The following is a 26385-nucleotide window of genomic DNA, read 5'->3' as shown; positions in this document are numbered from 1 at the left end:
CACAAAACAAGTTAGACCAGGTCTAACTTAAGATCGGGTCTAAACAACAAGGTACAACAAAGAGTACCAACTTCACCATGTTTGCTTGCCAGTTATGAAGTGTAAATTAGTTCACTTCTGGATTATTTTGCTGTGCGCCAGGCAAATAATCTGGAGGAGCACTATTTGCACTCCATGAGTGACAAACAAACATGGTGAAGTTGGTACTCTTTGTTTTACCTCATTATTTAGATAACTTGTTTTGTCAGGGACTGTCTTTTGAAATTACAGAGCATTAAATAGCTCTTCTGGAGCCTTCAAGAAGAGCTGTTTTGAACATTTACAGCAGAGTGTAAGGAGAGAATGGTCATCTTAGGAGAGCTAAAATCACTCTCCTACATCAAATTTAAAGAGAGCAGTAGAGAGTGATTGCTCTCACACTCCTCAAAATAAGGTCCCTGTTTTGTGCATACGGATCCTCTTGATATAAGATGAAAATTGCCATGTCTCAGGAAATATACAGGGCTGATCTGAATGGGGTTCCAGCACGGAATGAATTCTATCTTTGATTTGTATATTGCTTTAAGATTGCCGCTATACAGTGGATATAAGAATCAGTTCACTTCCTCTGTGAGTACAGTGCATGATGACACACATCACTTAATTCTGTAATGAGATTGTAAATATTAAGCAGCTGAAAGACAACAGACTGCCTGTTTCATGTACAGACATGGCTCTCTGAATATGGGAGTTATAACGTTCCCACTTAAAAGACTGGAGTACTCTTTTTCCTGTTTTACCTAATTCTATATGATTTTCAATCTACCGAGGCTACTAATATTAATACAAACTTAAAAGGCAATAAGTTGCATTTTGACAATTTGGGTAGCAACATTGAATTTCTGGATATATACCATATTCTATCTAATTAACGCCCTATGGCATACATTGCATTTCCCAAAATGTATTATTATTCCAAAAGCCTTTTTTAAAACGATAATTCCCATTAAAACATCGCTAGTACCATCTGGTAGTGCTGCAGTGCCCCACATACAATACAGAATTTCTACAAAATACTGTAAACATTGCTGATAACAATGACCCCATGCATGGATACCAGGCATGGATATCATGAAATCGGCGATCAATGTTCAAAAATACCGGTACTGTATGGTATTTTGAGCATTTATGGAACAATTTGGTTGAAAAAACAGTGGGGAGTTTATTAGAGGGGTTATATAGAGAAAATATGATATAATGCAAAATTAAGTCCCCAACAAAAATGCTGGACATTGGTAGCGCTCAAAATAAAGTACCCTACAGTAATCTGGACTTCCGTGCATAATTCGGTATCCTCATACGCAACCAATATCCGCAACTTCCCCCACCACCACATCACAAGGGTTAATTGTTACCTGAGAGCCACCTTACACCTGTCAATCAATCTCATTAGTCTATGTCAGATCTTGTTAAGAATCTTGCATGAATTGCTCTGGAACAGGGTTGCCAGAAGACACTTAAACCACCCAATAGGGCTAATTCCAACCTGCTGCACATCTCAAAAAGTTGCCACGCTTTAAAATTGGCTACTGGTTTTTTTTGTACTGCAGTTTATAGTTTGACAATTTTCACAAATTTTGATGTCCGCAAGTACTGAATTGCCTTTCTCAAGTGCTTTATACCAGGGAGGGAGGGGGAATTAGTTTTGGATTGGGGCAGAAATGTGCAGCTGAGACTCTAAGCACTTCCAGAAATACCAACTTTGATGAAAAACAGACCAACATCGCTGGGAGTTGAATTCAAGTCAACTTGGAGCGGTGCCGCGCTCTGACATATTAGAACAAAATACGATTTTGGAGCGGTGCAGATCGGCAACATTGGCTTTCGTAGTCATGCCAAAAGCACAAGCGGCATGATGAAGCGTCATGCCGCTCAGTGGCAAACAGCAGAAAGTATGAAACCAGCATTATCCTTATCATCCAGTTTGCCTTCTTGAGTGCCGCATGCAGCCATCTTGATGTTCTCCCCCCCTCCTGTACCTTTGGTCTGGCAAGCTTAACACTCTAGCATTGGTCTTATAGGGATCACACTAACAACATCATATGTCAACCACTATTACCAGTGAAGAGACTATTTATAAACCCTTTGCACGCAGGTGAAGAGTAGCGTGCTAGTTATCATTTCCTATTTTGGGATATTTGAACAATCTTGGCTTATCAACTTTTCATGAGTAAAATGGGCTATCCATGAAACCACAGCCCATTTAGGAAGACTTTTGGAATTCCAACCAAATTCAGCCATTTTTAACCATTTCAAATCTAACAATATTCACCCAAAAACCGTATATAAGCTGTGGAAGATTTTGAAATTCCAGACCAAATTTCTGAAATAGGATTCAAATTGGTTGGATCCTACGACTGGAAATTTTTTTAAATGGAGTCACCCATTCATGCAACCCCATATGAAATTCACACTCCCATTGTCAAAGATTATGGCCGTCTTCCAAAGGGGGTGTATGGATTTCAACTGGAATAGCCAGCATTCAGTAACAGTAGCATGCTGGGTGGATGGGGGGGCAAAGAGTCCAAATGGAGTTATACCCGTTTGACATTCACACTCCCTGTGATTAAGATTAAGATCATATCTTCTACATGGAGTGTATGGATTTTAACTGGATTAGCCCAATCCAGTCCAAAGGTTCCCTAATCCGAAGGCTCCTTAGTCCGAAGGTTTGCTAGAACAAACACGTAATTTACTATTTGCTAGTCCAAATTCTGAAAAAGGTTTGCTAGTCCGAATATCGGGTTTTCTAGTCCGAGGTTAGCTAGTCCAAATAATAAATAAGGTTCTCTATTCGGACTATAGAACCTTCGGATTAAAGAACTCAATTTGGTTTTCAGACTAGCGACCCTTCTGACTAGAGAACCTTCGGTCTAGCGACCCTTTGGATTAGAGAGAAGTCACAAGCCCAATATCTACTTACAAGAGGTGACCTGTGCAAGCTGCTGTCCCATCTCATCTGTTAATGTGGCTGTGTTACCTATCCTAGTCACTTTAATATAATGCCATTCTCCATTGTTGTAAAATGGTCCTCCTGAAGCAGTTCTTGCAAATGCTCCTTGTGTTTGGCCTCCTATACATGAAAACATGAGATTTTATTATTATAAATAAAACAATTTTAAAATCTCTCAGAATATCATTCCATACATCCCTAACCAGTGACCCTAGAACCTGTAAAGTCTCTGAAAAGCATGTTGCTGTAAAAACTCGATAGTTAGCATATGTGCTTACTATCGAGCGCTTTTGAAAACATAAAACTGTTCCAAAGTCTGGTGCTTTACCAAATGAGCTAATGGAGTTGAGATACACATTTGCAATGTTTACTTGTTTGCATATAACTATGTGTATCGATGATTTGCTCAAAACCCTTTACACTTTTGTGGATGAGCTTCTTAATGTTTGCATGTTTTAAAAGCACTTGATAATAAATGTTAACTATCAAGTTTTTACGGTGTGCATGTATACAGAGGGTCCTGTAGGTTGTGTAACTTAAATGCACAAAACTGTCCTGGGATAATGAACTTTAAGCCTATAGTCTAAAGGATAAAGGGATCATGCAGAGATTTTGAGTTTAATACAATTTACATGATTTTTGGATTACAGTGGCCCTACATACGCATGTCAATAAGTTAAGTTTCAGAACAAATCTGGCTAAGGATGCAATGACACCCTCTCCCCCACCGATAGACACCATGTGTGTGCAACATGTATGGTAAAGAATATGAGAAGTTTACAGGTAGTCAGTAAAATAGCACATACCCTTGTATTAAGACCAAGAACCAGTATGCCATTCTCCATGTACACAGTGAGGTACGCCGACCCGCCTACATAGAATATGATTCCGTTTGAAGCTCTGTAAAATAAAACAAAAGTAAAATGCAAATAAGATTAGTTTGGCTATAAATTTATTTAAATTTCAAACTTGAAACTAAATCTTTTTGGGAATGAAAATTGCACTACATAATGCAAAATACATGGTTTCAAAATTAGAAATTTGCCCAACATGTCTTAAGTTACATGTTCAAATATAGTACGCATCACAGAATTGATTCCTAATAAGTTTTATACATTGTATACATTTAAACCAAAATAGACAACATAGTCAAAAGATCGGCTGTATATTGACTGAGTGACATGGGTATCGATCGATTGATCAATCGATCCATCCATCCATCCATCAATCAATAAATCAAGAAATTAATCAAGCAATCACAAAATACTGTTTAACTGCCTCTTGGCCAGAGATATAATAGATTCCTCCCTTATCTAGGAGCATCTAATACAACAGCTCTTTTTAGAGCCACCATCACCTTTAGCTAGATCCAGGGTTGTCAACCCAAACATTAAAAAAATCTTCGAAAAAGAATATAACAGGAAACTTGACGTTCATGATTAGCCTAATCCTGACCGAAGATGGACAGTTTTACACTTGACCTATGGGAAACTTGAATATTGAAAATTATGAATACTAGTCGTAAAAGTCTATCATGCAAAAAGTGTATCCTATATCACAACCATTTATATTTACTTTCTAACAATGTTCAACTCATGTTTTACACTTTTTGAACATATAAATAAGTCCATCTGTCACATTTGATTTAATATCCTTATAACCATCTTTTATCGTTTGATTCCGGAATTATAGTCGTAAATAAAGCAACGCTTTTTTCCTTATCTGACAATGAAGTCTTGTGCCCTTGGATGTTTTAAATAATACCGACTGCTAATTTCAGACGGAATTATATCCACTTGTAGGAAATGTCAATCCTACATTTCTTCACATAGTTTATCTGCATTTCCTCAAGAAAGCCTTGATAACATTAGGCTTAAAGGGGCATTTCATGATCCACAGCACCATTCTCTCTGACTTATCCCAAACTGAAATTACCAAGATTTTTATATCACCGGAAAGTACAATCCTGGTTATAGGTAAAAGTATTTTATTTTGCAGTTGTATGTTTGGTGAAAGGGTATAAGGATGCTTGGGTGAAGGGACATAAAGATGTTTTGGTGAAGGGGCATAAGGATGTTCGGGGGGAAGGGGCATACGGATGCTTGGGGAAAGGGGCATAAGGATGTTTGGGGGAAGGGCATATGGGTGTTTGGTGGAAGGGGCATAAGGATGCTTGGGGAAAGGGGCATAAGGATGCTTGGGGAAAGGGGCATAAGGATGTTTAGGAGAAGGGGCATAAGAATGTTGGAGGGAAGTGGCATAAGGAAGCATAAGGAAAGCCAATTAAGAAAATAGATTAAGGTTGTGTTGGGCTGGGTTCAAAACCTAACCAACGGTATGTCCAGGCAGTAACGGGTCTCATTTCACGAAGAGGCTACAATCAAACTTATGCTTGATTTAATAGGGGATTATGCAAGATGCGAGGTAAATCAATCATGTGATCAATTGTAAAGCAGTGTGAAATGGGGCCCTGGTAGTTTAACCACTTCCTATTGTTCCGAACGGGAGCGCTGGTGGTCAGGCCAGCAGTTGGACATTGAAGTCATCCCAAACATATCTTTAAAAGGCATATTTCCCCAACTATTTTAAGATAAGAGGGAAAACAAACTTGGTAAAGTGGCCTCTTTAATAATGAACAACATTCTAATTAGTTAATTAATTGCATACGAAATAGGCCAAGCATTAATTAGGCCCACACGCAATTGTACCACAATATGCATTACAATCTCTAGGACACAGTTCCTTAACCCCAACATACTTCTACACTCAAAGAATGACCTTTGGATGTGTTAGGTACAAAAACTTGTGTTCCATAACTTGAGGTTAAAATTTAACCTTTGAGTGTTCAAAAAGTTCACAGCATAAAATTGTGGTTCATTTAAACCTTTTAAGTACAAATATCAATTGATAATGAAATCAAGTAAATTTCTTCATAATATATCTCAGAATTTCATGATTTTACAGCCAAAAAAAGGAAATAAAAAAGCGAATTTGCGTTTCAGCTGAAATGGAAGTGCTAAGAAAAATGAATGCCTCATGGACGTTTTGAGACATACATTTTTGCCTTATATAACCTGGCTTAACCCTAACAATACCAATTACCACACAAATACCACAGGCTAGGTGCCTCCAAGTCAATGGGTTGGGTGGGCAACACATAGGATAGAGCATTAGGATTTAAGGCACATATGGTCAGAAAGTGACCAACAGAAATTTGGCCAAAAATACTACGAAATATCTGTACAATTTTATTGGGCCATTTATGTGCCAAATTACAACTTTTATAGATCCACAAGTTGCTAGTACATTCACAGGGGGAGCTGACATGAGGTTGATAATCGCCCACCCATGCCATGACTGACAACCAGCAACTCTGACTCCTGATCCATAGCCCATGTGATTTACTTTTCTGCAAAAGCAAAAGTCACCTTTACTGATGAACTGCACATCAAATAAATAAATATTTCTGATCTGGCAGATTGAATTAAGTCATCTTACAAGAATGCTATCAATAATCTCATTTCATTTCAAAATCAGATAAACATGAAATATTTCAAAACTTGACAGATGTTTTTCACACACAGATTTCAACATACACGATTTTACATGTTGCAAAACAACATGTATTAAAAACTACTGCAAAAGTGGTAATTTTTGTGTGTGTGATTTTTTTGTGCTTTACCGATTTTGAACAACATTGCTTGTTTTTAATTTTGCGATTTTGAGTTTTCTTACACAGATCTATACATTAAAAGAGCAATATTCGTGTGTTTTAATTTTCGCGGTAGCTATGTTACGCACGAAAAGTGCAAAAATGAATATACCACAAAAATGTCCACTTTTACAGTATTACAAAATATTACAGAGTAATTCCATATGTGACTATTGAGTTCCGGATCAATGTGTACTACCTTAGGATCTAAATCTGCATCAATCTGGTTTCAACACTTTACTCTGAACACTCACCAGGCCTCTGCATACTAATCAGGGGCAATCACACAGGATACTAAATCTGCATTAATGTGGTTCCTTTTTAAATCCAGGTCAATATGGACTTCTGTAGCGCACTTTAAGGACTATCTGCTAAGCCTCAAATTTTAATTTTTTGAGGCACCCATTTTCAAGGCCACTGGGCAAAGAAGGACACCAAGTCCAACAAGTGATGAAGAATGCCTTAAAATCTAGGGGGCACCAAGGCCAAAACTGAAAAAGGGCCAGGCAATGGCTGTGGTGGCCTCCCTGAAATTCAAGCCCTGCTGTCTGCTGTGTTGGATATAAGGCAGGTATACATGGGTCAAATGCCTGTGAAAATGGGCCACTGAATCACCCTTCCCCACTTCAGATGAAAAAGCCAAATTGGATGAAAAATTCACAAGGGGCCCAATTTCAGATATAAAATAGTTTCAAAAGATTTATATAAAAATGCCCGGGGGGTCACTCCCATTGTGGCCAGTACACCATCCGCGATAATCAACTTTTGAAAAGCACCCTAAACAAGGATTTAACCTTGGCTAAAACGATACCCTAAACAGGTAACACGCACCTGTTATTCCTTGCATCAAACTTCATACCCTTAATTTCATTCCAGCGTATTAGCAATTGCAATTTTGCTACCCTTTTTCCAATTTTTCATGTTTTGACACCCTAAATATGATACGTGCGTATCGTGCCTACCCACAAAAAACTACCCTTTTTACGCGTTTTTATTATCGCGGATGGTGTACAGGCCACAATGGGAGTGACCCCCCGGGTAAAAATGTCCATTTTGTAGGTTATTAATCCACTCTTTGCATGCAAAAAATGGTCCACATTGCAAAAGTACCACCCCATAAATCCTGCCTTTCCTTTTTCTCATAACATATCAAATAAATATATCCTGCCTGTTGTATATCTTATTATATGATCTCATCAGACAAGAATGCTGTCAATAATCATGCTTCTTTCATTTCAAAATCAGATAAACATGAAATATTTCAAATTTGACACATGTTTTTATAAACATTTCCACCTACGTATTGAAACTTCCTATTGCAAAACAACATTATACACATAAGGTAAGTGTATTCCATTAAATCCAACTACATAATATTTATATGAATTATAATAATAATAATATTTATTTGACTACATACTTTATTGCTTCTTTTAAACTTTTGCTTGGAACACAAATATTCACTTTGTAGCTCAATGTTTTTATTATATGCCTTGACTATTTGATGATACAATTTATTTGACATTGAAAGTAGACAACAAAAACAATTTTTAAGTGGGGTATATTTGTACCTTATCATGTTTAATATAGGCAATTCTAGTATATTTTTACACCTTGTGATGCAGGGTCTGATATATTTCCCTAAAAACCATTTGTTGCCTTTTCTTGAAAAACACATGCATTATTTCTGTATAGGCCTACAGTCTCAGGACATAATTTTGTTAAAAACTCTTTGAAATCAGATAAAATTCACTTCAAATGTTTTCTTAATTTGTTTTGGGAGTATTTTCTTTCTGCCTAAATCTCAATTTCTTGAAAGTTCACTTTAAAGTACATCAAATCCAAGACACAAATATAGGTCTGTATCTGATGGGAGAAGTTATTTTTAAATTATAACACAATTATTAGGATCACATTATTACTACACAATATTACAATGTAAAATGTTGTATTGGAACCCCAGGCTTCCTACTTATTAGTCTGCCACTAAAGTCTATGGAAATCCTTCATAATGGACTGTTCCATTTCAAATCCACATTCCCCATATGGAAGGTTTATCTACAGTCTTCCACAGAAGAAGTATGGGTTTCAAATAGAATAGACAACTGGGTAATAGACAACTGGGTAGCTTCCATTCGAAATACTCACTCCTATTGTGGAAGACACAGGTAAAGCCATATTCAAGGGGAGTATGGATTTCAAAATAATTTTAATTATTTTAAAACCCAGATCAACTCCATTTGAAAAACATACACCCTCAGTAAAGATGTTTCTTCAATCTTCCACTGGGTTTTGGCATTTTTCAAATGGGAGAATTCAATGAAGAATTGAGTCCTATAAGAAAAATAGGATTAATGTTCCGACATACTGAGTCAATTTGGTAGAATTTCATGATCTAGTTCTAGAATGTTAATTGTTGAACAGACTAATTATTTGGAAATGAGAGAGAGAGAGAGCATTTATGTTGCAAAATGGATTCAGATTTTGGTTTGATATTGGGGGTTGGGACTTCAAAAAATTGACATTTTTGAAATGAAAAGTGCGAATTGCATAGCTTTTTTTGTGTGTCAAAAAAAAAAAAACCTCAAATTGGTAATTTATTACTTTTTGAATGCATTTATCACCAAAAAGTGAGCTTTTGTCAACTTTCTCCCATTTTTGGACCTTTATAATTAAAAATGGCATAAAAAGTAGACATTTGAGGATTTGGCAAGGCTCCCCTTCTCCTCCATATGGACCTGCATGTACTTCATTCAAGAAAATTTCTTGTGAAAAACTGGCCCCCATGGTGAAAGAAAGATTTCAGTTGATAGCACAAATTTAAACTGGAAATCCCAAGGAATTCCTGAGGATTTGACCTTTAACATAATTCTTTTGGCAAGATTGTTGAATGTGATCTTTTGATTCTGAGAATGGGCTATTCCAGAAATTAGATGCACACCCCCTATAGAGGGAGTTTAGATTTTCGGACCTTTTGTCCAGTCACGATTGTCTGAAATCCAGTCTGAAGTCCAAAGGCAAAAAGGTGGGGGGGGCAGGAGAGAGCACAGGTTCTCCAAAAACAAAGTGCACCAATATTTTGTCCATGAATATAGGTGGTGCACACTCTTGCTCTCAGCTGACAATTGGCTATTCCAGTTGAAATCCATACACCCCTACAGAAGATAATGGCCTTAATCTCCCACACAAGGAGTGTGAATTTCAAATGAGGTTACCTGAATGGGCGGCTTCATTTGAAATCTACACCCTCTGTAATGTTTTCCATGGGGGTATGGATTTCAGATGGAATAGCCCAACGCCCATGCTCTATAAATCTGAGACGAATATAACTAAGTATTTGTCTCAGCTATAAATGATATCATGCAGATAGTTTTGCCAATTCCTTATCTATCAGCAAATACATTTATAGAATTTCAAATTTTCATCATATTCTGATCTTTAAATGGATTATTCTCGTAAGTCCAGTCTGATTCTTGTCATATCTTTAGGGAGATATAAGTAAATGACTACCATCTTGTCTTGCATGATGTTTGAGCCACCTGCTACAAAACATAATCCTCATCTACTCTCCCAACAGGCCTTGCAGACCTCCCTGCACAGCAGCCAAAAATAACCCAAATTTGATGTAGGGCATCCAAAAACACTGACACATCTTCCTGGCTGAAACCCTAGATTGAAAGTTAGAGATATGATCACAATTGTGAATTTTTACTATTTTCAATAAAAAAATATGCGGATCAAGAAAAAGAAAAAAAATTAAATTGTCCAAATTTTACTATCATAGTTTTATTCAAACATAAGGAGACAGCATCCAAAATTCCAAATTATGAGGTACAGGTAGACATCATAATCTTCAAATTTGGAAAATATGGAGTCCTCATGTCTTTACTGGGCAAAAGACCCCAAAACTTGGGTCTAGCAGCCAAAAACCCCGTTTTTCATTCAACATCAATAAATCTATGTTTCTTTTTATGTACCTTATATCGTACAACAAAGTTCAACTTTGATACCACATGGGTAGATCATGAAGAGATGATGAAAGCTTCAATAATGGTGGAAATTTCATTAGGAAGATGGTTAATAAGCCAGGTAACGAATGCAACACCTCTGGTAAATCTCAGGAGTGGCAAGCAACATGTTTCTGATGACTGTACACTTTGTACGGTAGTCACACCCCTCACTTGACACGTCTACGACACTTTCAACTAATTTTGTCTCACACAGTGTGGCCAAAACGCGTCAGTACTACGACACGGCAAATGGCCCATCATGTTTATGGAAAAAGAAGGTCAAATAGTCAATTTTCTAACGAGTCAAAAAAACACCCAAAAATGAATGTTTAGGGATGAAATCAAAATTCGACCGGTGGTTGACCGGCATTTCTGCCCGGTTCCGTCCTGTTGCCATTGTTTAGAACAATAGCAACCAGATGGAACCGGCGGTCAACAGCCAGTTGAGTCTTGATTTCATCCCTTAGGCAGTTTTACCTGCATCATAGATCGTATCTAGATGTTTTGCAGTTCTCTACACAAATGGTTGGCCACAATGCCCCCACATTGAACCAATTCATACTTCCAAGAAATCATGCTAGTTTTGAATTAATGAGCTACCTAATTAGCATATTTTGCTAGAAACATTATAATGGAATTTATAGCCATCAACTCACATCACTATACGTGCGTTAAAAAAACGGCAGTGATTTATAGTGTGCTACGCACAGGCACATCACCTAGACGTTGATCCACAAGCCTCAGCACACTTTACAGGTTGACGCTGACATGTACCAATACGGCCCCTATCATTCTACAAATCATTAAACAACAGGGACTTGCAGCTAAGAAGCCAACACCCTAGACCAGTTCTGAGTAGCCACGCTCACAAGTAGGACACGTCTGATAGAAGGACGGACAACCAGGAAACAGGAATCACCAAATTGTGCGAAAGAACACTTGGAACAAAATACTTTGAGTAAATATTGAGCGCCCACTGTCATAACAGGCATTTCTGAACTTCAGAGACTTTTATATTACCTTTTGAACATGTATTAAACATAACAGGGAGTTATAGTAACCTCTCCAAGCTTGTAAGGGGGCATGGAATAACAATTCCCAATTTCTCATTTCTCAACCCAAGGGCTAAAAACTTTACAATTGATCTCTTGAGAGTGGCCTTTCTTTTCCTTGCTCTTTTCTACAGGCTAGCATGCGTATATAGGCTTGGCTTGGCTAGCATGCTGTTACAAGCTTGGCTTGATCATTTTGCTTGAGCCTGGTCCCATCAGGACCCAAGTGTGTGTCCACCCAGACCAACTGGTTAAACAAACAAAAGTACCGTGCCTAATTAGGCAAGTTGCCACAAAATGTTTGGAGCCATGGCGATCTATTTTCAAGTATAGCCCAATTTGGCGTTGAAACCACTGTGTTGGCATCACTGCTCTTACCAACTCCGTCATTTACCTGATGCTAATGTAAGTGAACAGTCACCATACAGGGAAGGTAGATAGGGTGTTTCACCTGGGGCAGTAGCAAATTGAATTTGTGCCTGCCGACTGAACACTTTATGATGGACGTGATGATCCCAATGTTCAGGGATGTTTTGTGAAAGGCAATGATGTATCTGCATTACTTTATCCAGCAACCCAGTGGGGTTTAAATACAAATAGCATAAAGATTTGGGGCCCTGATTAACCCACAACCTTGCGATCATGAGTCAAACACCACCGTGCTCCTAAATACAGTGTTGAGAATTGGCAAAGTCCACTTAGACACCTGGGTGGAGACAGACAATAGAGGCAACCACACAGCAGCACTGGAGCTCAAACCACAACTTTGCAGTAAGTCCTCCTGGCACTTACAAATGACACCATTCCTTGCCCCATCCATGACTGGACTCCACTAATGCTCCTTAGTCTGAAGGTTCGCTAGTCCGAACCCGTAATTTACCATTGGCTAGTCCAAATTCTGAAAAAGGTTCGCTAGTCCGAATATCGGGTTCTCTAGTCTGAGGGGTCCGAAAAATAAATAAGGTTCTCTAGTCCGAATATAGAATAAGGCTCACTAATCCTAACTCTAATGCTGACCCTAAACCTTAACCCTAACACTAACGCTTATTCTATAATCGGACAAGAGAGCCTTCGTATTAGCGAACTTAATTTGGTTTTCGGACTAAAGAACCTTCGGATTAGCGACCCTTCGGACTGGAGAGAAGTCATGATCTTATCATCTATGTGTTAACCTTACTAATGACACCATTCCTTGTCCCATCCATGACTGTGCTCCACAAAGACCTCACCCTTACCACAGATCCTGGAAAGAATCTGTGCCCTTGCTATGATGAGTCAAACTTAACTGAAAGATGCCCTGGGACTAGCAACTTAATTGCCCTTGAAGATCTCTCAATGTGATTACAAATGGGAGTGAATTGTGTACATGTCTTGAGAAGTGATCGTCAGAAGTTGTGAGATTTCTAAATGAGGCTAAAAATTACAACCTGAAATCCGGGAAAGTAAACAGAAAATAAAAACTTCAGTTTGAACTCCTCTTGAGTAGGCTGCAAAATTGTTACAGGGTACACCTTGTTTCACCTGGAATTGCACCTCCAGTTTGGTAGTGACATATCTTCATATTTCACTGTTTGCGGTATAAAATCGTGTATGTTACCTAAATCCTGCATAGTGTATACACCTGTGCACAAAGGCGCTTTGTCAGCATGCTTGTGGCGCAACCACATAAAGGCACTGACGTCACTACTCAAGATGAAACAAGGTATAATACATGTGCAGCCATAATACATGTTTTACCTGGGTAGGTCTCTTCAACAGAGCCCTTTAATAGGATGCCATGGTCTCTTCTCAATTTACAACACCTTGACGACCTGACCGGTGTACGATTTTACCCATAGGCATTCATGTTTTCCAAACAGCCATTTTGTGACTCTGGCGAAATTGTCCTCCGAATCGGTCTAGGCAGTTTGTACAGGGCCTTATCCAACTCATATAAATCAAGGACATCACATTCCATCAATTAATCAATCAATCAATCAGATGATCAATTTTGATGAGGTAATTAAGCGGCCGGTCAATAACATTGCTGAGAAAATAAAAAAACAGATAACCTACAAAAAGCCACAATAAAAAGGTCTCGGAATGACATATTGTACCTAAAAGATAAATTTAAATGAGTCAGGTAATCACCTAATCAATCAATTTGTGACCAATCAGTCAATCACCCGATCAATTATTACTGTCCACTCAAGAGTCCGGTGCTCTTCTAGTACTGAAAGAAAACCTTGGCTGACTTATGAATGACAACCGCCACTATAATCCGAGCCAGAGACACTATCAGTGGCGTGCGCAAGGGGGGGAGGCCATTTCCCCCCGCTTTTGTTGGTCATTCGGGGGATTCGGAAAAAACGTTAAAAACATCAAAATTTGACAAACAGACTCCATTTGGGGGAACTGAACAACTTGGTCCCCCCACTTTCAATGTGCTGCACACGCCACTGGACACTATGGACCACAATGGCCTCATCCCAATGGCATAGTTCAATAACACAATCATAGTGCAAAAGTTTCAGAGTATGAGTTTTTGTACCCAAATTTTCAAAGGTCATTCAATGAATATGCAAATGAATTGGGGTTAAAGAACTGTGCCTTGATAGATGAGCATGTTGCGGATCCTAGTGAGATAAAAATACTAGTTTGCGTCTGACGTCGCCTGTCAATCAAACTCAGAAACGATTTGTTGTGATGATTGAAATTTCTGAACGCAGCGGTAAAATAGCACCTTCAAACATACACCCTATCTCAAGAGTTAGGTCTTAGTAATTGGAAACTTTCTTTCCGAAGGCACCATGTCAACAATGCCATCAGAAGTAGCTTTTTACCTTGTGAAAGTAAAGTATCATAATTTTTTGACATTTTCTGTTATTCTTGCGATAGGCTCGTCTCAATGCATTCAAATGAGTATAAACATGCTTAGTATTGGTTCAGTGGCTCTGCAGCTGGCTAGGCCATGTCAATTTCTGAACAAAGAATACATTATAATATATTACTGGATCAGACCCAACTTTCGAATAGAAGAACCTACAGCTGTATAAGCTAGCGCAACAACGCCAGGGTGAATGCCCCTGGGGTTGTTGTATGTTTCGGTCATTGCAAATCTCTGTTATGACTAATATTTGGGAACATCCCCTTGTATTGTAGAAATGCAGGGTTGCCAACTTGCCATCTGGTAGCCCAATTGGGCGACTTGTGAAGATTTTCTCTGTGACTTTTTAAAATTTCCTGCACCATAGAAACCAATGATTAAGAAAACAATTGGGTGACTTTTCAACATTGGCTCTTGCAACTTCGGTAGTTTGCTGTCCCATAGAAACCAATGATTAAGAGAAAAATTGGGTGACTTTTCGCTATTTGGCCTGCGATTTGGGCCTAAATATTTTGGCAACCGTGCATAAATGTGCAGCTGGGTTTATGTCTATCCCAAGAAGTGAAAAGTGTGATAATCATTCAGAGTCATATTCCCAGTCCTCAGATCTGATGTACATGTACATGTGTATTTTGAGAATGATGAGAAGTAAAATAATTGAGACCAAATGAAAGATATAAACCCTAAAGTATAAAAATAGGGATGAAAGCAAGCACTTACAGAAATGCCTGAAACTGCTTTAACAATGCATGAGAATGTGTTTTCCCTTGTACTCTTGAACAGAGCAAAATATCTGACATCCCCTTGAAAGAAAAGAAAGCTTAATTTTGATATCTGTGTGCCCAAATACACATCTGTGCCCTAATTCACCCCCTATGGAAGACATGACTTAGTCTTCCATACTGTGCTTCCATACAGGGAGGTGTAAATTTCAAATGGAACCACCCATTCAGGTAATCATTTCTTCCAAAGGGGGTGTATGGATTTCAACTGGAATAGCCCAATATTACATTCAATAGCCAGCTCAAGACAAAGTCACACCAATGCACACTATGCATTCATAACCATTAAAACGGGAAATGAATCAAGGAAGTTGTCAATAAACACAGACTTATTGGTACATAGTTGATGGCACATTAGGGCTATTCCATTTGAAATCTACATTCCCCATGGAAGATTTAGCTTAAGTCTATCACAGAGTATGGGTTTCAAATATAATAGACAAATGGGTAACTTACATTACTCACTCCAGTTGTGGAAGATAAAGATAAATCCATATAGGCCTACAGGGGGAGTATGGGTTTTAAAATAATTGATCCTAGACAATTCCATTTTAAAAACATACTCCCTCTGTGGAAGACCTTTATTAAATGGTGTAAGGATTTCATATGGAATAGCCCAATGTGAAGAGACAGGAAGAAGGGGAATACACTCTAAATATATCTTAATTTCATGTGATGCATGGCTACATTGTTTGCTCCCTAATGTCTCAATAAATTTAACACCAAACACTTCCGAAACTTTTTAGAGAACAAAACATATATTACCTATAATTTGACTGAGAAAGACACTCCATATTTATCAAATTTCAGTTCAGGTCTAGACATTGCAACTTATACAATATGAATTTCTATGAATTGATATTGCACATACAGTCAGTATCTTCCTTGCCCCCAGCATAAAATGTTTTCCAAACAAAAAACATATGGAACCAACATCAATGTGTCTTCATTGTCCATCAATCGGGTCTAGACGCAGGCTCAGAGGAGGCAGGTTTGACCAGTTTTATAGTATGCATATTGTATGCCCCCCTAGACGAGGCTCAAAGGAGGCACGTTTGACAAGTTTTATAGTATGCATATTGTATGCCCCCCCCCCCCAAGATGCAGGCTCAAATGAGGCACGTTTGACAAGTTTTATAGTATGCATATTGTATCCCCCCAGACGCAGGCTCAGAGGAGGCAGGTTTGACAAGTTTTATATTATGCATATTGTATGCCCCCCATTTACTAATATTTTGCTAAATCTGGCTAAATTGGGTTCAGTTTCAAGTTTTGCTGTCAGGAAGTTTGAAATCTTTTACAAAGGTCATTACAGATTAATGCTCACAATGAGAAGTGTCCATTAACTACAGGCTGTATCACAGAGTAGTTTTCCCCTTTATTTGCAGGTAAAGCTATAAGCCGCCATTACCCTACCATCACGTATCCTGGCACACTATCAGGCATGATTCTCACACATTTAAGCATTGTGTGTCTCCATCATTGCGAAGTTGCTGGACATGTTCGGATGTGCTGGCGACCATCAACCTGACGGTCACCAGCACTCCAGTGACAGCCCACGAGGATGTAAAACAGTATCGGTTAAGGGGTCGAACCTGTGTTCAGAGGCTGGAGTGCCAATCTCTCTTTCCAAGCGATTGGGCCAGATTTCCTCTGCATAATAATATTGCACCTCCTCCACAGTGAGTCTGTTACCTTCCAGGCACTGAATAAAGCTGGTGCCCATTTCTACACCTGGCTGTGGTGGGGAGAGGCAATAGGGGTGAACAGCCTTGCCTAAACACACAACACATTGACGCTGCAGGGACTCGAATCCGGACACGAACCTACCACCTGAGCTACCTCGCGATTATGAGTCAAAGTTTTAGACCACTGCATCACCGTGGAAACGACATGCATCAGTTGCAATACCTGGCGGTTTAATTTCATTGAGAGAGGCTCCGTAGCATGCAAAGGATAACCAGAAGTTCAGTCAGGGCTCTGGCTGTATGATTGACTCTCAGCAGTTTCCAGTAATTTTGTACAACACTGGCTCATCCCAATGCAACACAAGATCTACCTAATTTTCAATAAATATCACAACTAATTGGGACTAACTTTTTTGATATAGCCTGTATGCCAAAGCTACAATGTTGCCACAATAAGAACCCACGCTCACCAACGACTACACCAACTTGGATTTCTTGATCTACTGACACAAACCCTCTTCCACAATTAGAATACAATGACATTTGAGAAATGTATTTATAGACTATTAACTTGCGTCTCTCCTCCTCAAAACATATCCAGTAAAATCGTCATAACAATGAGCTGTTTCGCCACTGGCAAACCTACTTAATCATACAGGCCTAGATCTCCATTGAACATCACCAGCTACAGATGAAAATCATACATATACAGGGAAAATAATTATTTCAAAAGGCATGGTTCAAAAAGCCTGGTATGCTTTTGATGGTCTGTGACATAGCAGGTTTTGGGTACCAAATCTCTTACACCAAGCCTCAAGTTGATAGTAATGTCACTGCATATTTTAAGTTACGTAGCCTTGAAACGCACCCACCATTTTCATAATTAGAGCATAATATGCTCACGTACACATAAAGGTGGGACAATCTGAAGGATCTCTCATGTCTCATGCCATATACGTATATAGTAAGTTTATTTTTAGGCAACTTTGGTAAAATACTTCAGATCTTCTGTTTTCAATCGATTGATCAATCAATCAATCAATCAATACAAATCTTCAAATGTCAATCAATCAATATCTATCTTCATCTGTGAATTCCAGAACTAATCCGAGGATGAAAAATGCAGATAACATAATAAACTTGTGATTGATTAGCTGATTGATCAATTAATCAATTGATCAATTAACTTAGTTGATCCATTCATACAGCAAACATATACAAACCTTGTTCTGAATTTGAGATTCAACACCGTCCTTGATCCCGGATCCAACGGGTGCTGTATAGACAGAAACCCAGTACTGCTTGTCATGGTGAAAACAGTTGGCGGTGCGCAGAAGTCCATCGGGCAGCCATCTTTGACGCCATGTAGCTCGTCCGCTGCGGAGAGGTCGAGGGTATTGGAGCCACCTGTTCTGATGTAGTTGATGCAGGTTACTAGGTAACCATTGAGTCTCTCTGTTGCCACCTGTGGTTAAGAGAAGAAAAAATGGAGGGAAAATCAGGTTAATTTTGATAAGATCAGGTAGAGACACAAACTTTTATAATTTTTTCCTGATGGCTGAGGAGTCAATATGAGTTTTACACTAGGTTCTCATATATGCTCATCTGTCAGGGCACAGTTCTTTAACCCCAATGTTCTTGTACATTCATAGAATGACCTTGGAATGTGTCAGGTACAAAAACTCATACTCAAGAAGTTTGAGGTCAAATGTTGAGACATGCTTGTTAAATGTGTGTTAGTGAACTCTGTCATTGGATATGAGACCATTTTAAGCCATAGTGTGACTTTGTTGTGATCTGACATTGTGAGTATAGACTTGGTGAGAAAGAAAAATATGAAATATTAAAAGAAAAATGATATATATTTAACATTATAACAATACAAAGCAATACTTAAATGGATACTCTTGCAAATATGTAACGGATGATGCATATTACAATGGCACGTAAAAAAATAAGAAGTAAATGTTGGAAGAAATATAATGTTAGAGGAATTGATAGAATTTATACAAAACTGAATCTGTGACAACAGTGTAAGATATTGATGATGGGATTGGACAAGTGTTTAACCCCATGAGTACTGCCTGCTGATTGGTTGCAAGAAGACATTTATGATCTATTGAGCCAATCGGCAACATCGTAAGAATGGTGGTAGGACTGAAGAGGATTGAGCTTAAATATCTAGAAGCTGTATTCTAATTGGTCACAATTGAATACTTAACCAATCAGATATGTTGTAAGACTTAGTTCTCAGAGGGAGAGAGTTTTCCATAGCTCAACTATAAAATGTGGAAAAAATTAACTAATAATTGCGGTGCATATCTTCCTTTTAGATAATTTAAGCCTAAATTCACCTGATTAGGCCTATGGATCAAAATAATTATTAAACATGCAAATTTCAGTAACCTCACATTTTAGCTGCAAATCGACTATTATGAATCTGAGGACATCTTTAACAGGGGACTGTTCATATGTGACCGTACAGCACGAATGAGCCGTAAATGTCCTCAATTGTGTTCTGAGTTATAGTGTAAAATGGGCATGAAGGTCGTATTCATAGGTACCTCAATTTGGTGCTACGTGTACCTCATTTAATGAGATACACGTAGCACCAAATTGAAATACCTATGAATATGACCTTCATGCCCATTTTACACTGTAACTCAGAATACAATTGAGGACATTTACGGCTCATTCGGCTGTACGGTCACATATATACATTCAGGTCTGCAAGAAGACTTTAGAGCTTTATCCCCCCCCCCCCGCCGAGGAATGTTATTTTGTACTGTCGGTGCACTGACAAACTAATGTTCTAAAATGTAACCAAGAAAAACAAAAATTGGCTAGAAAAATGTAAGTTTGTAACACCTTATCTCTTACTGGTAGGCTACACGGATTAACTAATCAAATTACATTGTTCAATACTATCAGAAGAACTGATCAGTTGCCGATGATGATGATGACGTCAAAGAATGTAAAATAAGTCTCATTTTACATTCACAAGGGTATCAAACATGCTCATCTATAATGGCACAGTTCTTTAACCTCATCAGGTTTCTGCATGAATAGAATGACTTATACACACACTGGGTACAAAAAAGCCTCATACTTCCCAAGTTGGTCAACTTTTGAGCTATGACTTGAATGAAGGTTATTGAACTGTGCCATCAAAGGTGAGATCATTTTGGCGCATAGTGATTACACAATGTGATAATTTCCTGTAAATGAATTATTCAATTCAACATAAGATTTTGATGCAAAGAACATGGCTGGTGTTGAAAGATGTTCAAATCTCCAGGTAAAGTACATATAGTGCCTAAAATACTAGTATAAAGACATTAACCCTAACAGCCTAACTACATGATGTGTTTGGCTGCATGCATCCAAGGGTAGGTGATTCAAAACCAGGGAGGGGATAGCAACTTTTCTCTTTACGTTTTCTTTCTTTCTTCCTTTACCATAGCCAAAACCAGTTAGGCTGTTAGGGTTAAACCAGTTAGGCTGTTAGGGTCAAACCAGTTAGGCTGTTAGGGTTAAATAAGTTAGGCTGTTGGGGTCAAACCAGTTAGGCTGTTAGGGTTTAATCAGTTAGGCTGTTAGGATTAAACCAGTTAGGCTGTTAGGGTTAAAACAGGTTGTTAGGGTTTAACCAGTTAAATGTTAGGGTTAAACCAGTTAAACTGTTAGGGTTACACCAGTTAGGCTGTTAAGGTTAAACCAGTTAGGCTGTTATGGTTAAACCAGCTAGACGGTTAGGGTTAAACCAGTTAGGCTGTTAGGGTTAAACCAGTTAGGCTGTTATGGTTAATCCAGTTAGGCTGTTAGGGTTAAATAGTTTAGGCTCTTAGAGTTAAGACTTTCATCTGTTAGGGTTAATGTCTTTACTTGTACAAGCTGTGCAACTCTAAAGCATACAATTTTAATAATATTTTAAGGGCTGACCATGGTCTGACCAGTATCGTTGTTGTTTTGAACACATCCCCTAAACCAAGGTGATAATCATTTTCTGTTAGTGCATCCTACCATGGAAGTAACCAGGATTTTAAAGATCACTCAATTTCCCAGATAAGAGCTTGGTTGCATGCATGGTGTACAAGCCGTCTTCACTCACTTCGTACTGAACTGACTTGGCAATTTTTGACGGATAACTCTGCAAACTTGTGTGTAATAAGTTAATATTGCCTCTTGCTCATATACAACTTTATGGATGTCATTTATTTAGTATTATGAGACTCATCAATATGACTGCTCACTGAGCAGTGCCAGAAGTGGGTATGTGCAATAGCTGTCATGTGTAGATGAGTACAATATACTGTGTGTAAATTGCCAAATGTTCACAGGGCAGCTATTGCACTTACCAACTTCTGGAACTGAGCAGTCAAATACCGTAATTTGTTACTGGCATAGCACCTGCGTGTCCAGGATCTTTTTCTGCAGGGGGCCCAGAGGGCCTTTCAGAATCCCCCAAAAATGGCTGATTTTACATGATTTTTAACAAAGTGCGGAGGGCTTCAGCACCCAAAGCCCCCCTGGACACGCCACTACATACTGGTCAACTGTACTATTGAGCAACTAAATACCCAGACCTCCTCTTTAGCTTATACCCACTCAAAACAGTTGGAACCTGCTATGTTGAAGGTTTGTTATGTTGGAGGTTCGCTATCTTGAAAATAAGGTTCGGTACTATGACTTCAGGTTCTCAATCTTGAATCTAACCCTAACCTTAATCCTAGTACTAACTAGCCCTACTATATGGCCTTTTAAACACACTATATCCGAGAACCGCTAAAACCCACTAACCGCTGCACCCAAAAAGGGGAATTAGCAGTCATTGGGTTTAGCAGTTCTCTGGATATATCCCGGTTTTACAATATAGCATGGTTTTGGATCACCACAGTCAAAAGGCCCTATACTAGTAGGGCTAGTACTAACCAGCAGCAAACCTTATTTCATATTCGACATAGCGAATCTTTTAATTCATATTCGACATAGTGAATCTTATTTCATATTAAACATAGCAGAATCTTAATTATTTTCTAACCTTCCAAATAGCGGACACCCTTCAACTTGTCTTCAATGCAGAATGCAATGACAAGGCAATTCTGTTACTTTTTTCAATACAAATTTCATTTGTGCTTACATCATGAATTAGTAGCATTTCCCTGATTAGAAAATAAGGAGGACCTGCATGAAGCCATCAGTGACAATCACAAACGATTCAGCTGACAAAATAATATTATGAGATTTGTTCAAGCTGCAGAACGTTTAGGGTTTTAGGGCAAATGGCCCCATCTGCAATAGCTGCCATGTATCATATTTATAGATTTGTACACAATATAAAATGCAGAAATTGTCAAATGTATGTGAGGCAGCTATTGCAGATAGAGCTTTCTGGTACAACCTATCTCTTGATATGTGTATGGATTTCAGATGTGCGTTGTAAATTCCCATGTAGAACATGTTCAATTCATACATCACATACAATTAGAAATTAAATGTGATGCACCACATCAAAAAAAGGGGGGACTTTGTAGCAAAGTGCTTTGCAAGATATCATATATGTGATGCAATCAAGCAAAATCATTCGGAACTCGGGAATATTAAATTTTCAGTATAGTAAAAGGCATTTACAAATCATTAATTTGGACTTGTGTTGATACAGTTACATTATATAACTTGACAGATCTGTTTCGTAAGGCCATAGGGACTCACTCATCAGAAGCACATTTCAGAAAGCCCTATTAAATTTGAACAGCCAGTTCCAAAGATATGAGCAATTTAAGAGTTTCCAAAACAATAGGAAACAAAAGGAAATATTTCCTTTGTAGGGCTATATCTCAAAATCAAAATTTCCAAGTTCCGATGATTGATCACATCACATATATCAACATTTAGAAATAAGAATTTAGGATGCTTTTCACTATAAAGTATGAATGCTTTGATCATTTTAGCAAATGAGGTATCATTTTAAACTTGCAAAATGCTTTCAAAATTGATTTAACCAGCAAAGTCCCCCTTTTTATGTGCTTCATCACAAATAGAACACTTGCACAGCACATACCTTCAAGGGGAGGGGGGGGGGGGGTCACTAAAACAGAGTGCTGAGAGACTCTTGATTTTGATCATTTCAGCTCTAAAAGATAATACCCAAATTGCTCATTCCTCTCATTTTTGTTTTTTTCCCAAGGCAAATTTTCAACCAGAAAGATTTTGAGAGTTTGCATCTCCGAAAAGACCCTCTTTTACTGATATGCCATCATCTCCCTACGATGCACCATTTACGGTTCCCTGGGTAGCATCCCACCAACATTTTTTGATGTGCTCACACGTTTTCAACAACAATATCACAGGAAACTAAAGGAAGAAATCAGTCATTTTGCTGGACTTGCTGATAAAAACGACTGGAAAGAATTGTTTCCTCCGACCAGGAAACATAATAAGATATCTGTAATCTTTGTGCTGACAAAAGTGTCTTAAAAATGTCTTGTAGGAAGTCAACCTATTCAGGCAGGATACCATGTCAGCATCAAATAGTTTATGAGCAGAGATAGAGAGAGAAAAGAGGTTTTCATTATCAATTGGCCCAATCAGCAACATTGTAGAATAATTTCACCACGCAAAGCTCCATTCTGATTGGTGATTAAAGTGAAAATATCATGTAATTGACAAATCAGAGGCAATTTTACATGTAGATCGGCAGGTAGTGCTCAGGGGGTTAAGTTAAATAAAGACATGATCTTCAGATTTAGAATGAAGTAAAACAAGAAAAGATACTAAGCCAGACTAACATTCATCCATCACTATGTGCTGAGAGTGAGATCATTGTACCATGTCCCGGGGGTGCCAGTTGAACCGTCAATGAAGTCATCACCGACCAAAATTTCATGGTAAAAGGGTATCTTTTAAGCATAGGCCACGTCCAGCGGGACGCTAAAAGGGTCTCAATTTTGGTGTTTTCTGGAAAAAGGGTACCTTTTTACAATAGATATGTCGGCGTTTTGGGTTCATGAAAAATCAAAGTCCAGCATTTGACGTCAGCCGCTGTTTTCGCTCCTGATTGTAAACAACTTCTTACTTCCGGGTCTGTAAGTGTAATATATTAGTCTTGTGCCCGGTCTTGTACCATGATTAAAGCTCGGTGATGTTTGTGCATGCTGCCAAGCGGGCTGCGTAGAGACGGGCGTAGAGACTACGAATTTTGTACAAGGTACAGATACTGTGTAATCGGAATGGATTACGACATACGTTTGACTGCTGAACCAGATATGACAGGAACCATGCCTTTTGGAAATCGTGAAGTGACATTTGCCATCGCTGTTTGTCACCCGCGCAAAACCGAAGTTAAAATAAAACTTTTCCACTACAAATAACCTGTTGGTGTATGATCTTCCCAGGATGTAGGCCTACTTGTACTAATTGGATACCAATGAAATGATTGCAGCTTGTTTGTTGTGTATGACCACAATTTTGTGTTAAGGATGATATTCCAGGCTATTTCCTTAGCAATTTGCAAAATTGCTAAGGTCTGTTTCTGTCAAGTTCTTTGTTTCTTTCTTTCTTTCTTTCTGTCAATCTTATAATGAGACACCGTAGCTATATGCTTTGAGCCATGTTGACCATAGTTGGTCATTAGGACCATTGGGTGTGTGGACAAATGAAACATGATCAACTTCAGGTCAAAGGTCATCCACTTCCGCCAATGGCCAAAAATGTGATTTCACTAAAATGCTACTCCTTCCACAAATTACACAGCACGATGATGGCACTTTGGTACATGCATCAGCTATACCCAGTGTCTAAAAGTTATTGTCCAGAATCGGGGTCAAAGGTCATTAAGGGATACTTCCGTATATGACCAAATACCCTAAAATGCTGCTCCTGTCGCAAATATATATAGTACAACAATGTTACTTGGTCATCAGGACTAATAGCTGGTGGCACAAATGTCACATGACCAACTCAAGGTCAAAGGTCATGGAAAGGTTATTATGGCCGAAAATGTTATTTCCTATTATTTTTACTAAAACTGCTACTCCTTACTAAATTACACAGCAAGATGACATCACTTAACACATGCATTAGCCTTGAGGTCAAAGGTCATACGAAGGTCATTATGTCTGATGTGATTCTGTTACTAAAAATTCTAAGTCAATCACAAATAAATTATAGCATGACATTACTTGCATACAACCATTGGGGTCAAAGGTCATTGGGTCAAAGGTCATTGGGGTCAAAGGTCATGTAGGTATTACTTCCAGTATGTAGCAAATTACCTTAGGAAGTCACACTATAATAGCGCATGACCAAAGTTGCACAGAAATATTTACATGAATATTGAATAATTTTTGGTTAGGCGAATAAAAAATAATCATGTTTCGCGTCTTCTCCGCTTCCTTTTTGAGGTTTCTTCAATTATATTTTATTTTTTGAAATTCAGTTATAACTCTTGGGAGTAAAGATGCTTTCTATAGCCTTGCCAATATACAAGAAACACTTTTGGAAGGTTTTAGTGATAATTAGAGGAGGCCTATCTCTTTGAACAAGATATAAAAAGAGGCCTCCTCCTTTTTCCAGGCATTATTGTGTGCGCTAAAACAGTTCTAATTATGGGTATTTGCACCAATTTTACGATAAAAAATAAAAATCCCCCTCTTCCTCCTTTTTGAAACATATTTTTTATTTTACTTGGCCTTATCAAAATGATTTCACATACTGTACTATGTAATAGTATGGAAAATAATTATGTAATATAATTTATTATTATAATTATAATACTACAAACTCTGTTCATACATGTATATTCCAATGAATTATACATATGCTGGACCTTTTGAACTCGCATATGCTATAGGTGAGCTAACGAATTAACCTTGGTCTCTAGCCAAATTCCAAAGTTATAGTGCATTTCAAAAAAAGACCTCTCAGTAAAATCAGCATAATATACTACCTCTTACATGCATTCATGCTATATAGCTGGGCTAATTAGCTATAGGCCTAGGTAATTAGCTATTGCTAAGGTCGCGTATATGTGTATGCGCAATTAGCTCTAGTTCATATTATAACAGAAATTGTATGTAAAGGGATTGGAAATACACTAGGTAAATATTGCTTTCTACCTTCGTCAGTGAAAAGGGTCATTGGGACATGTAAGGTCAGTGATATGGGTACCTTTGTTTGCACCATGGTTGTGGTCAGTGATTTGGGTATCCTTTTTTCATAGCAGGTCAGTGGTAAGGGTTACCTTTCAGCCCTTGGGCATGTCAGTGTTTTGGGTGAAAAATAA

General features: G+C 38.2%; 1 protein-coding gene across 1 annotated transcript in view; it reads right to left on the bottom strand.

Annotated features, from left to right (window-relative positions):
• Window positions 1-26385, bottom strand: part of LOC140139768 (uncharacterized) — a 156165-nt gene that overhangs the window by 90890 nt on the left and 38890 nt on the right. The window contains 3 exon segments of the mRNA XM_072161475.1: window positions 2963-3112; window positions 3795-3892; window positions 18326-18567. Of these exon segments, the coding sequence (XP_072017576.1) occupies window positions 2963-3112; window positions 3795-3892; window positions 18326-18567 (490 nt within the window).

The sequence above is a fragment of the Amphiura filiformis genome, chromosome 18, assembly GCF_039555335.1.
Source record: "Amphiura filiformis chromosome 18, Afil_fr2py, whole genome shotgun sequence".
NCBI lineage: Eukaryota > Metazoa > Echinodermata > Ophiuroidea > Amphilepidida > Amphiuridae > Amphiura > Amphiura filiformis.
Note: the sequence above shows the minus strand (reverse complement) of the source record. Positions and strands in the feature narration are given on the sequence as shown.